At 44.8% G+C, this 14444-nt stretch overlaps 1 protein-coding gene across 4 annotated transcripts in view; it reads right to left on the minus strand.

The window, feature by feature from the left end:
- The window catches only part of PALM2AKAP2 (PALM2 and AKAP2 fusion), a 227947-nt gene extending 214767 nt beyond the window's left edge, over window positions 1-13180 (minus strand). For all 4 annotated transcript variants that reach the window (XM_083592891.1, XM_083592890.1, XM_083592889.1 and 1 more), the window contains exon 1: window positions 12729-13180. In XM_083592891.1, the coding sequence (XP_083449017.1) occupies window positions 12729-12773 (45 nt within the window). In that variant the 5' untranslated portion in view covers window positions 12774-13180. The remainder of the gene's footprint in view (window positions 1-12728) is intronic.
- Between the last annotated feature and the right edge of the window lie 1264 nt (window positions 13181-14444).

Raw genomic sequence — 14444 nt, forward strand, 5'->3', positions numbered from 1 at the left:
GTTGGACTTCTGTCAGCCCCAGCCAGCATGGTCAAATGGTCAAGGATGGGAATTGTAGTCCAGCAATATCTGGAGGTCCACCAGTTCACAACCCCAAATGGAGGGCACAAGCTATTGGAAAAGGTATTAAACACCGCACCCTGTCCGCTGCTTCTCCCTGAAAATGCCCCATACAGAGAAAAGGTGGAAGGAACTAGCTTGGGAAGCCCCAATGGAAGAAGGGTCAGAGCCTGGGGATTGGTGGTAGGACAACAATGAGGGGTCAGAGGGAAAAGACTGGGAGGAGGAAGAGTCAGAAGCTGAAGAGGTAACAGGGCTTGGTGAACTGGGAGTCTGTGGCAGAAAGAAGTCCACAGTTAGAAACAGAAGCTGAAACAGGGGAGGAGAGAGGCCAAGAAGCAGAGATGAGTCAGGCTGGTGAAGTGGCACAAGCTCCCCTCCCAGAACCAGAAGAGGCATGAAAAGAGCAGTTAACTTCACACAGGCTCAGTCTCTGATTGCTTGGGGAAAACCCAGGAGAGGAGATGGATGTGAGGACTTTCAGTCTCAATAACTGAACCATACCTACCAGGTATGAGCTGCTGTGGCTCATCAGGCCTGACGCTCCACCAAGTCTGTGCAGATTGTGTTTTTGCTAAAAAGAGTCAACTCCAACTTGCACAATGTGTTTTACTAGTAGCTTGCTCCTGACAATCGTTGTCTCAGTGTCAAGTAGGATGACCGTGTGTCCTACTTCACAGAGGATGTTTCTCTGCAGCTGTCAGAGGACATTCCTCTGTTTTAAGGTGCCATCGATTTGAAGGGCTATCTGATCAAGTCCTGTTTAAAGGCAAAGACCCATAAAAAGGCACACTTGGGGCTTTGGTCAACAGTTAGCACTGGACAGTAAAACGAGCAGGCAGCACAGAACACCTAGTCGCATTTTTGTTCCCTATCAGTATGATGTCTTCTATTTCTATTTAAATTACAGCAATTATTTCTAAATTTGTATCTACAGTGGTACCTTGGGTTAAGTACTTAATTTGTTCTGGGGGTCCGTTCTTAACCTGAAACTGTTCTTAACCTGAAGCACCACTTTAGCTAATGGAGCCTCCTGCTGCCGCCGCGCTGCCAGAGCACGATTTCTGTTCTTATCCTGAAGCAAAGTTCTTAACCTGAAGCACTATTTCTGGGTTAGTGGAATCTGTAACCTGAAGTGTATGTAACCTGAAGCGTATGTAACCTACTGTATATGCCATATGCATATGGCACAGACTTGGCGGAGTGTCAGGCCTGATGAGCCACAGTGGTTCATACCTGGTAGGTCCCCTCTTTTAGACTTTCTTTTTTGTGTGTTGCATTTTCTCTCCTTTTTTGCCCATCGCCACCCAAGTGTCCGGCATGGTAGGATTTAATTGGTTTGGTATCACCTGCCTGCCTGAAACAGGAGTGAGGTCTTCATGAATACACAAAAGCGATAATGGGGCCCTTAATTTTTATCAGAGTTGGTGTGTGTGTGTGTGTGTGTGTGTGTGTGTGTGTGTGTGCTTGTTTTCTTTTTTGCAAATGGGAACACTGGGGTGCATTTTGCTATGACATTCTGGAACCCTAAGAGAAGAAATCAATGCCAGACCCTTAACAAAAGCCACACACAGCAAATGGAACTGTAGTATCTGGGGCCATAGTGGCATTGCACAATCTGATCAGCTATTTAAAAGAAATATATCTAAAAGCATGTGAAGGCATTTGCCAAAAACGGAAAGGATATTAGCGTTCCAATCTCAGTCGACCTCAAAGGAAGGCTTTGACAGATTACATTAGCTACTCCTTCAAAGCACAAACACAAAAGGCCCTTTATTTGTTTTAGACAAGGAAATTCTAAATTATCACACAGCAAAAATAAACTCGCCCATGACATAGGGTCAGAAATTAAACATGAGAAGCAGGAAATTGTTCGGAGTAATGGATCTCACACTTCTAGATTTACAACAAGAAAAGAGAGGCCATTAGCTAGCTAGAATGGCTAACTATTTTTTTAAAAACACTGGTCTACACTGGACAAGGACAGGCCAAAGCAAGATTAAGCAGAGTCATAGCAGAATCTGATTGGACGAAGGCAGAACATGGAAAGTCCAGGGTAAGAGTCATGGGAAAATCAGGCAGATAAGGGATGATCAAGTTTGATGCGCTAGAATGGGCTAGGAAAAACCCAGAAGGCCTGATGCAGATATATGGGCTGGTACAGGTGGCCTACGACACAGTGTTGTCAATATATCGCCACTCCTCCAACACACAACACACACACACACACACACAATGTGGCTATACTTTCCTTTTTCTTTTGACACTGCTGCCATGTTGGCAGCTATAATTTTCCTCCTCACTGCCCTCCCATTGTATTTTTATGTTGGGTGAGTGGCAATACCGCTTTTGAATGGAAGCCAAACACACTTTTTATCTACAGCTGCCAACTGCTACTTTAATTTACTCACAATTCAGTGCCATAGCGCAAGGATCTATGAATTTCTCAGCCAGGCTGGTGAGGGGCCCCTTCTGAGCCATCAAGACCCTTGGCCAGTGCCTGACCTGGCTGATCTCTGGTGCAAGTCCTGCAGGTAAGGAACAGACCAGGACAGCAGAAGCAGGTGGTCCTCATGGGTAGAACTGACAGGATCTAAACCAGGCATAGGCAAACTCAGCCCTCCAGATGTTTTGGAACTACAACTCCTATCATCCCTGACCACTGGTCCTGTTAGCTAGGGATGATGGGAGTTGTAGTCCCAGAACATTTGGAGGGCCAAGTTTGCCTATGCCTGATCTAGATGATGGACTCAGCTACACTCAGTCGATGATATAATTATAACTGCATTATAAACATGCCACAGATGGCGCTATTGAGCACAAACCTTTGTCTATGCAATTTTACATAGAGTTTTTCCCCCTTTTGGTTATAACAATTTAATTTATGACTTAATTTTTTCCTGTGTGTAGATCCAGCCTATGCTGGCATCCCAGAACTATTCTAAAGGTGTACAGTTATAGTGCTAGTTCCAGCTAATATTTGGTTGGGCTTGAATTCATGTGCCACCTTTGCCACAGCCTTCTATTGTAGCATGGGATAAGCACAGTTACTTTATACTTATGGTACTTACTTTGAAATGATGAACTTTGCAAAGGCAGTAGAGCACCCTACAAATGCAAATGCTGTCGAAATCATGACTATTAAAAGAATTTGGTTTTATAATTTTTAAATCTCTGGCAGCTTAACTGAATTTGGAAAATACTGGAGTAAACATTGCTATTCATTTTGCAGCAATGGATGCTTTGTGACTCTGAGGAGATGGCTACCTAATGGCTCGTGTTATTATAAGATTTGAGCATCTTTCCATACTCAAAGACATTTCACCCTATGATGTTTAGAACTTGTTTTTAAAGGTTTACGGAGGAGGACTTAAAAACTGCAAAGCAGCTCAGTGGATTTCCCAAGGGCACACACAAGATCTGCACTGCCATAAAACAGGATTCCTCAAAAGGCAACAGTGCACCAGTTATTGATCCTGCTATCCTTTCCTAGAAGACAAGGGAAGTCTTATTGTCAGCTGCCGAAATATTTTTGGCTTGGCAATGGAAAGGCTGGTATTCCAGCAATTCACTATGCAGAGCAATAGATTTAAAGATAGCTAAGACTCCAGCAACAAAGCACTCGTGATAGGAAACACATTGGTGAGCGATCTGCAGCTGATCTGCAATAAGAGGCAGGCTTTAATACATTATTTTGTCATTCTAGAAGATTTTGCTGGATGAGAAGAACCCTAGCTTCAATTTATTCATAGTTGGAGGTAGGGATGGGCAAACCATTCAGTTTTGGTGCTCCAGCTTCCTATTTCCCCCCCATCTTCAATTGCATTTCTGCACAATTTGCTATATTTTTGAAAATCCTCACAAAATATGTCATAATTTTAATGTCAGAATAAACACATTCTTGCACATAGCTTTGACTGGTGTGCCCATTTTTGTAAAGCACTTTCCTGTAATTTAATGCGCGCGCGCGCGCGCGCGCACACACACACACACACACACACATATATATATATATATATATATATATGAGAGAGAGATGATCATATGGTAAATGTATTGTCTAGTCTCAGCAGTAAATACTTTTAAGGAAATGTTAGGATTGGTTTGTTTACCTTTGTTATATGCTCCCCAGTCTCCAGGCTAGGCTTCCTCAAGCACGGCCCTCCAGATGTTTTGAGACTACAATTCCTATCATCCCTGACCACTGGTTCTGCTAGCTAGGGATCATGGGAGTTGTAGGCCAAAAACATCTGGAGGGCCAAGGTTGAGGAAGCCTTGGCTAGGACCTGAACTACAGTGGTACCTTGGGTTACAGATGCTTCCAGTTACAGACGCTTCAGGTTACAGACTCCGCTAACCCAGAAATAGTACCTCGGGTTATGAACTTTGCTTCAGGATGAGAACAGAAATCGTGCAGCGGCGGCTCTGTGGCAGTGGGAGGCCTCATTAGCTAAAGTGGTACCTCAGGTTAGAAACAGTTTCAGGTTAAAAACGGAACTCCAGAACGAATTAAGTTCTTAACCCGAGGTACCACTGTAATGGCTTCAACTTACAAGAAAGGAGATTCCGACTCAACATCAGGAAGACCTTTTTGTCAGTAATTGCTGTTCAACTGTGAAACAGACTCACACAAGAGGTGGTGGACTCTCCTGATTGGCGGTTTTCAACCAGAGGTTGGATGGCCATCTGTCCTGGATGCTTTAGCTGAGATTCCTGCATTGCAAGGGGTTGGACTAGATAACCCTTGGGGTCCTTTCCAACTCAACAATTCTAGGTTTCTATGGTCTTTGTATGTGTCATCTGATGCCTGACCTGTAGTATTGAGTGTCCCTGTAAGTTAGTTTCTTCCAGTGTTTGTCTCATTCCCATTACATTTTCAGGGAGATGTTTTAAGAATAACTTGCTCAAAAAAGGCTGATGTATGATGTGACCCTGAGATGGCAGAGGGTTGGGGATTGTGGTGCTTTGTCTGTTAAATAATTTAAGCCCAGTTTATGTTATACAGATCTTTAATCTGTTGTTACCTCTGCCAAGCCATCGGTGGCGAGGCTGGCTATAAATCTACATAAGTTAACAGCTCTTAACATGAGCATGCTCTCTACTACTGCTGAAACATTCACGGCAGTCTTGCAAGGTACCTCTTGCATATATTAAACATCTGTCTCTGTTGACCGCGGCAACATGACAGATGATTTAATCAAGGCAGCTCATCCTTTGACCTACAGCCTCTAATGATCAATCTGTTAGTGCGATTCCAGTATTGGGAGTCCATGTTCTGCCCATGTCCAAGCTTATTTCTATTCAGAAATCATTCTTGTTCATACCATCTAAATATCTTTTTTTTGAAAAGAAAAAAGGGGGTGCAGTAATGCTGCAAAAATGCTGATTTCAGCTATAAATTATACGGAAAGGCTCCTGCCTGGTAAAGGATACCAAGAGGTATCTGGATTTGAGGCCCACGGGGCCAGGCCTTCTTTTCATTCACAAAGATCGCTCTCGCCTCACCAGGCATCAATTCACTCAGGTGTTGTGCAATTGAGGTATGCAGCTTATAGGCAACTGAGTTTGCAGCACACTTAGAATAGGAGCAGCTAGAAATGCAGCACAATGGGAACTACTGAGCGACAGAATAAAAGCCATTGGGTGATGGAGTTCTACTGCTTATAAGAAATATGTTCGCCAAAACTCATTGGAACTTACTGTCTCTTTATAATTCCTTGGTTTGCAGGTATGCCGGGTAAGGTAGCATTCTGGGGACTCAGCTACATTAGTCAAAAAACAGCGTTTTGAATGTGTTATAAACATGCAACACCTGATGGCGCTGTAGAGCACAAAACTTTTCTATGCAATTTTACATAGTGGTTCCCCCCCTTTTGTTATAACGATTTAATTCATAATACCATAATACACACGATATAAAGAGCCCCAAGATTGGTCTGAAGGCATGCGACAAGAGTTCTATGTCTGAAGCTAAGTGGGTCTGGTTTTGAGTATCACCTGGGGTCTACTTGAGAACCATAGGCAAGCTCTGCAAAAAAAGGTGGGTACAACTGTAGAAAAATAAAAGTTTGTCCATTCTCATTGCAGTAAATGCATACTTAGGGCTTTCCCTCCCAGGTGGACCTCTCAGGCAGGCACCAATGCCACTTCAAGAGAGCTGAGTGGCAGGGCTGTCCCCCCCCCCCAAGTTCCACAGCAGCCATGTGCGCATTCCGTGGGGCGTGCTCGCATCATGTGCGCAAGCCATGGGGAATCCACATGACATGTCAGCATTCCCCGAAGTGTGTGTGAGTGATGTCAGCACGTTGCAGGGTATGTGCAATGCCGCGAGCACATTGTGGGGCATGCTTATGCCATGCAGACATGCTGCAGGGTGTGCTGACGTCATGTGTGCACGCCGTGGGGCATGCACACATGGCATGCTGACGTTGCACAGCCCCAGGCCCCCTCAATCACAGGGGTAAGGCAGTGTGGATGGTTCATGGTGAGTTCTGGCACCTCTTTTCCTCGAAAAATAGCACTGTGTATACCTCTATAATAAGGGACGCGGGTGGCACTATGGGTTAAACCACAGAGCCTAGGACTTGCTGATCAGAAGGTCGGCGGTTCGAATCCCCATGATGGGGTGAGCTCCCGTTGCTCGGTCCCTGCTCCTGCCAACCTAGCAGTTCGAAAGCACGTCAAAGTGCAAGTAGATAAATAGGTACCGCTCCGGCGGGAAGGTAAACAGCATTTCCGTGTGCTGCTCTGGTTCGCCAGAAGCGGCTTAGTCATGCTGGCCACATGACCCGGAAGCTGTCTGCGGACAAACGCCGGCTCCCTCGGCCTATAGAGCGAGATGAGCGTGCAACCCCAGAGTCGTTCACGACTGGACCTAATGGTCAGGGGTCCCTTTACCTTTACTGTACTTTATACCTCTATAATACTTTCAGGGGTGTGGGTGTGTGTTTGTGGAGACCCAAGGAAGTGGAACGCAAACTAGGGAAAGATAAGAGGAGGAGCTGCAGCAGCTTCTTACCCTGATTCCTGTGAGAATCCTTCAAAAAGTGACCCAGTGCAGAATATCCTTATATGACTGCTGATACACATTACTCACGGGGTCACCAAGCCACCCATAAATTGCAAAGCCATGGGGCTGAACCTGTCCACCCTGCCATCAGTTTGCCATCTGCACACGAAATCCACCTCCTGGGGGGATGATTTCTAACATTCCAAACCTCTAAGCAGACTGAAGCCATATTGCTTTGGGTTTAAAAGGCCATAGGAATTATTCTTCCTTTCACTCAGGCAACCACAAAATATAGTTTGGTCCCTACAAGAGAAATGACCAAACAATGCCTATGCCCATTGCTCACAAGAAGCAATGGCCGAGGGCATATAGATGCTCAGTGGATTTACAGGGCAATTCCCTTCCCCCTTTCCTATGTTTTGATGAAATACATTTGGAGAATACCTTGTCAGTATCCTGAAAACTTGGGGAATATCCCCATTCCCCCCCCCCCATTGCAGTTACTGCTTCAAAGATGGTAGTAAAGTTTTTCAGTACAAGCCTATATAAATTTTTGAGTAGACTAGGCAATGTGGTTAATGGGGCTAACACCCAGATAAGTGGCTATAAGACTGCATCATTCGTGGTTTTGTTTTTGTTTTACATTATTTTAAAATAATAACAATGTTTTTATACCCTGCCCATCTGGCTGGGTTGCCCCAGCCACTTTGGGTGGCTCCCAACAGAACATTAAAAACACAATAAAGCATCAAACATTAAAAACTTCCCTAAAAAGGGCTGCCTTCAGATGTCTTCTAAAAGTCAGGTAGTTGTTTATTTCCTTGACATCTTTCCTTGACCTCTGCCTGGTTCCCTGTAACCTCACTTCTCGCAGTGAGGGAACTGCCAGAAGGCCCTTGGAGCTGGACCTCAGTGTCTGGGCTGGACGATGGGGGTGGAGATGCTCCTTCGGGTATACTGGAGCGTCTCGACCGCCATTGTTCAGCCCAGACACTGAGGTCCAAGACAAAGAGGTGCTCACCATGAATGCCTCCCTCATTCTATTAGAATGACTATGGTGCCCACCTGAGAAGTTCTGGATCCCACCTGAGAGGTGCCGGAACTGCGTTCCAGTGAGTTCAGGCTAACCCCCCTTGTTTCCCCCCCTTGCTTTGAAAGGACATTATATGCACCAGTATGCACAATGACTGAACTGACAAGGGATCAGCAAAATCCATAGAGGTTTTCCTAATCTTGTGAGGAACTTCAGAAATTGCCTCATATTGTGTCTGGCCACTAGCTCAATATTGTCCACACTGACTCTCTAGGGCAGCGGTTCTTAACCTGTGGGTCCCCAGATAGAATCATAGAATCATAGAATCATAGAGTTGGAAGAGACCACAAGGGCCATCGAGTCCAACCCCCTGCCAAGCAGGAAACACCATCAGAGCACTCCTGACATATGGTTGTCAAGCCTCTGCTTAAAGACCTCCAAAGAAGGAGACTCCACCACACTCCTTGGCAGCAAATTCCACTGTCGAACAGCTCTTACTGTCAGGAAGTTCTTCCTAATGTTTAGGTGGAATCTTCTTTCTTGTAGTTTGGAACCATTGCTCCGTGTCCGCTTCTCTGGAGCAGCAGAAAACAACCTTTCTCCCTCCTCTATGTGACATCCTTTTATATATTTGAACATGGCTATCATATCACCCCTTAACCTCCTCTTCTCCAGGCTAAACATGCCCAGCTCCCTTAGCCGTTCCTATGTTGTTGGACTACAACTCCCATCATCCCTGAGCTCTGGCCTTGCTAGCTGAGGGTGATGGGAGTTGTAGTTCAACAACATCTGGGGACCCACAGGTTGAGAAAGGCTGCTCTAGGGTTTCAGGCTGGAGATTTTTCCAGTTCTACCTGGAGACACTAAGAATTGACCCTGGGCAAGATCCTCTACCACTGAGCTTCTGGGGAAGCTAGAAAGAAAGTGCATGGCTACTGTACTGTATTAGAATCAAATTGCATACTGTGGGCCAGCATAAATAGGCATAGAAATGAAGAGTAGATAAATTCAATATGGATCATCGATGGCCTTTGTCAAAGAATGCCAACCCAATCAGGCCTTGGATGATTTGAGACTATGAGGGACAGCTCCACCTTCTGCAGGATCTTATGCTTCTGACTTGCCCTTCCCCACTGCCCTGAAGCTTCATGAAGCCTGTTGCCTGGAAGACTGTTTTGGAAAGGGTGCATGAGAGACATTGAAAGTCAGACGTTGAAAATGTGAGTGAATATGGGGCATGGAAGAGGAACAGTATCTCTGTAGGTGAGAAATGAGGAAGGGACTGAGAGAGCAGACCCAGGTGAGAACTGCAGGGAAGGATGCAGCAAGTGAGAGGGGTGATTCCCAACAAATACTTGTAGGTTAACCATGGATGGTTTTATGCTGCTTTTGTGGAGCTAGTTGGCCTTCTGTCTAGGGCATTTTCATATCTGTTTGGCTTTCTGTTTGGCTTTAAGCTTGGAATAAGTTAGTTTATTTGTAAGGTTTCATACCTAGTTGAATGGATTGTTTGGTTGGGTGGCTGATATTCTTGTATTTCCTTACTGATGTCATATTTATGTGTAATTGTTCATACTATGATTTTGAATGCTTAATGCAGTTCCCTTGATGTGACCTGTCTTGGATACTGTCTTATGGAAAAGTGACATACAATGAACGGTTGATCCTTCCCTTGAACTTTAGCACCCACCAGTTTGTGAATGGGGAAAGGACCATATTATGTGTATGAGAGAAGGGGCGGTCACATGACTGCTTACCCACCTCTCTAAGAAGACACTGCTCACAGCTATTTGAACTGGACTACAGGCAGAACTAGGCCTTGGATCCCATTCATTTCAAGATAAGTTCAGCGTGAGCAACGTGATTTGAATTGTGCCGGGGGGAGGGAAGAGTCAAAAGGACGGCTTCCCATCTACTGATTCCCACTAATAACCACCCACAACCACCACCAACCAGTAGTGTTCTGTCTTGTGACATCTGAGGCATCTCCAGCCTATCAGTATTTTGTGGGAGGGATTCAAATGTGCACTGAGAAATTTGGGTTTGTGCAATCAAATGGACTACAGTGCTCTGCCGCTCTAGCAAATCAAATGAATTTTTAAAAAGAAGCACAGCTTTTGCTGTTAAGGGCAATGGGGAAAGGCACTCAAAAGGGTGGAATGAATTAATGGTTAGCAGGAAGATGTGTAAACACCTTGCAGGGAAATGTGCAAATGCTCGTTGTACAAACAAATCAGAACAAATGCACAATAAAGACCAGATAGACTCTAAGCATAAGCTTTGCACAAGCAAATCAGGATGAACGCTCAATAAACAGATTGTCTGGAGGAGCCCTCGGTCTTTGCTTATCTGTTCACAGCGAACCTTAAGACCGACCTGTTAGTGCCTTATTAAAGTACATTGAACAAGTTAATTCAAAGCACAGTGAGTTTCCTATGCATAAGGCTTGGAGACTTGGCGTCGAGTTTTAGAAGGAAAAAGCACACACACTTGCCTACTTCTTAAAAGCTAAAATATTAAACACTTTAAATCACCAGACATTTTTTTGTTGTTCCCCAACCAGTGGAACCTTTTTGATGTTTTCCGGGAAGAATTTCAAAGGATTTAATGCATAGTAGACCTGCAGATATTTAAATTTAAAAGGCATGCATTAGTGGATTAACTGACCTAAGAAAAACAGCTTCTCAGAGTAACGAGAGCAGAAGCCATTCCTATGCCTACAAAGGAAATATAGAATCCATCTGGGGGCAGCTCTAAGTAAAACACAACATCTGTTGATCATTGGCAACACTCTGGCAGAGTTCCTGAAAATCAAGGGGCCTGAGTCATTTTCTGCCTTCTCACTTCAGACCTGAGACACACAGACGTCTGCATGTACGGAGCCAAGCCCTTCTGAGCCTGTAGCTTTGCTCCATTTAGCATATCAGCTCCACAAAGTGCAGAGGAAAGCCTCCCTACTGTTAGTTGGATGAAGCTCATGGGCTACCTCAAGGACAAGGTCAGGAAGGGATAGCCGATGAGCAGAAAGCACAACAGTGTGGCTCTCTGGGAGTATTGCAATCATTTTGATTCAAGTTAAAGTTTCCCCCTAGGAATAATTTTAAGACAAAGACAATTTTAAAAAATATCTGAAAATGCCAGTCCAGTTTCAAAATACTGTACTGAGAGTCAGATTATTAATTTCACTGTCTGGGATTCTGCAGAAATAGATCGGAATCACTGTGATGCAGTACAACTTAGACTTTAAATGCCTAAGCAGAAAACAATGCTTTCAGGGGCTATTTCACCACACTGTGGGCTCACATCTCCTTTCAGTGACCTTCGTCGTTCTTGCCTGATGTTTCTTGGGGCACATAAAAAGGGACTGTGGTCCTTAATGAAGAGGGGAGCCCAAACTCTCCGCCTTTGATTACTCTTCCCCTCCCCAAGAGATGATCCTTGTAGAAAACAAACAGGGCCATTCACATTAATGTCAGTGAAGAAACTTGCACTTGAGGCTGAATGAAAAGTGAGTCACGTAGTGGTGCTTTTGTGGTGAAGATATACAAGGCTGCATTTTCTATTAGAATTGTTTTTTAATCATGGGAAATGGACCTGGGAATGTTCCAATACATGTTAAGATTGTGACCCGTCACTTCCTGGTTCACACCATCACTTGTGGTTCCCTCTGGCCAGGAGAACGTGTGCTGGACATGTGCTATCCAGAACCTTTACATGTGCTGGAGCATTTCCAGCTCATGTGGGCATGTCGGGTTCCCACTTATGGGACCTTCGGGATGTTGAAAAATGGTTGTGAGGACTGTTGTGAAAGGCGTCTTTGCTACCGAAAAGCAACAAACCCTCGGAACTCCCATAAGCGCATGTCTTGACTTGACCTAACGCATCTGATGAAAACTATTAAGCTGAACAGATGAGGTTACAATTCACAGTCAAGAAGATCAGCTATTTAGTCTGCAATCCTACACATGCTCACTAGGGAGCTGAACTCAGTGGGACTTACTTCTGGGGAGGCGTGCCTATGGTTGCACTGAAAACTGACCATTAATACGATTTATATTTGACTTTGCTGAAAAATTATGACCACGACTACAGCAGTGGTACAGTTTTTGTTTGAGCCAAAGCGCTGCAGGCTTTGATCCAGAAAAAACAACAACGCCCTGCACCTGTCTTGAACATAAAATAAGCCAGTCCCCCCTGAGTGACCACTGTTCCGATTCCAAGCCATCTGCCCAACAATTTCCACAGTGCACTGATATTTTTGTGCTGGAAGTGAATAGTATTTCTCCCTCCTGCTTTTCCTCTGCTCTTCCACGGGTGTTTCAAGCATGCCGTGATACATGATAAGAAAGCCGGTGTCTGGGAAGTACAAATCCATCAGAACCCGATCTATCATGCTCTACAAGTCAAGGCATCTGTTTGCTACAAAGCAATGGAGTAAACAAATGAAAGAAAGATGAACTCAGCACAACTTCACTGCATATCTAAAGCTTGCCATTTGCGTCCAATGCATGTGCTGGAATCCTGAGCACCCTTTTCTTCTTCTTCTGCTCTCTCATCACACAATCTCTCTCTCTCTCTTTCCCCCATCCACAGACAAAAGAGCCAAGGAAAATGAAGCAGACTTACTGCAATAGCTTGTAGCCTTTCCCTGTGCAATTCAGCCTCCGCCATCCTGGGAGAGAAGGATGCAGCAGAAGAGGAGAGAGGGAGGAGGAGGGGAGAAGACACTGCAGTCACCCAGGGAGTCGCACGCCCGAGTTAAGCCACAAGAGTATTTGGAAAGAAACGCCGAGCAGGATCCTAGCTGTGATAACAACGGTAATAATAATTTTAAAAAAGCAGGCACAGCTGGAGAGACACTGCAGACAGGCTCAGGGGAAGATAATTCCAACCACGGGGACCAGACTGGTGCCTGCCTGCCTCTTGCCTCCCAGCTGTAGGGCTGCTGCTAACTGCATTTCATTGCTGCTGTCGCTGCTGCTTCTATGCACTGTTGCTGTCACACAAGTATGTATGTATGTGCTCTGAAAGCAGCTGAGTCCAAGGGGATGGCTCGCATGGCTGTAATTTTTTGTTGGTGTCTGGGGTGGGGGGGGGAGCTCTTGCCGTTTCGCAGCGCCTTCGCTCCTCCTCTGGAGTGCTGGGTCAACCCAAGGAGGCTTGACATCAGCAGCGTACATAGTAATCAGAACCTGCATGAAACGGCAAGGGAGGGGAGAGAGAGAGAGAGAGAGAGAGAGAGAGAGAGAGAGAGAGAGAGAGAGAGAGAGAGAGAGAGAGAGAGAGAGGGAGGAAGCCAGCCCAGCTACGGCACACAGCACAGCTTTGCAAGGGAGATTCAGGGAGGAGGTGGAGGGAAAGGTGGAGTAATAATAATAATAATAATAATAATAATAATAATAATAATAATAGTAGTAGAATGTGGCATTCTGCCACTCAACAGCTATTGAGCCATTTGGAATCTCTCTAAACTGTTACAATATGGGTGAATTTGGAAAGGAAGAGAAAAGAAAGGCAGGAATGCCCAGTCTTAACTGCTGCTTGCTATATACTGACGTTTAAGTGGAGTTCTGTGATTCTTTCCTCTGTTCATTTTTTAAGCCAAAACAGCCTGCAGTAGGCTATATATCTGGGCAGCTTAACCCCTTCTCCTCCTGTCCCCACCCCTCTTCCCATCTCAAAATTGCTCTCTCCACTTGCTGATTTCCCCCCCTTACCTGTGGAGCCAGGGGAAAATATGGGGAACTCATCTCTTTCCTGCTACAGGGTTTTTTGTTGTTGTTTGTTTTTTTAAATCAACTTGGGGAGAGCAACTTTGAGTTGAAAAACGATCAGAGGGGAAAGGGTTAAACAGCCTCCTGCTGCCCAGTCACTTAGACACAACTTGGCCCAGGCTATTTTGGGTTGAAAAGGAAAACACACTCAGAGGGGGGGGGGGGGGAGAATCACGGCACTCCATATAACGTGTGGTTTATTTAAGAGAAATTATTCTTTCTTGCTGCTCTGTCCTAAGGGACTGAGGCCAGTTATAATTCACTCTTGGTTTATTCAAAATTTGCAATATGTAATATGGGGAAAAATGCTGGAGTATGCATAGTTTGATTTAGGGTACAATTTAGCAGCGATGGTGCAAGCCCTATTGAAATGCATGGGAACTGTTGGGCAACAGGGTGGATTTTTTCTCCTCTGTCAACTGACATCCACAGCTTGATTCTATTATTATTATTATTATTATTATTATTATTATTATTATTATTATCTTAATGCCCGTCACCCGAAGATCACAGGGAGGTTCACAACATAAAAATACAAAATGGGAACGTAAAATACGTAATAAAATTT

This window comes from Podarcis filfolensis (genome assembly GCF_964270895.1).
Source record: "Podarcis filfolensis genome assembly, chromosome: 17".
Taxonomy (NCBI): domain Eukaryota; kingdom Metazoa; phylum Chordata; class Lepidosauria; order Squamata; family Lacertidae; genus Podarcis; species Podarcis filfolensis.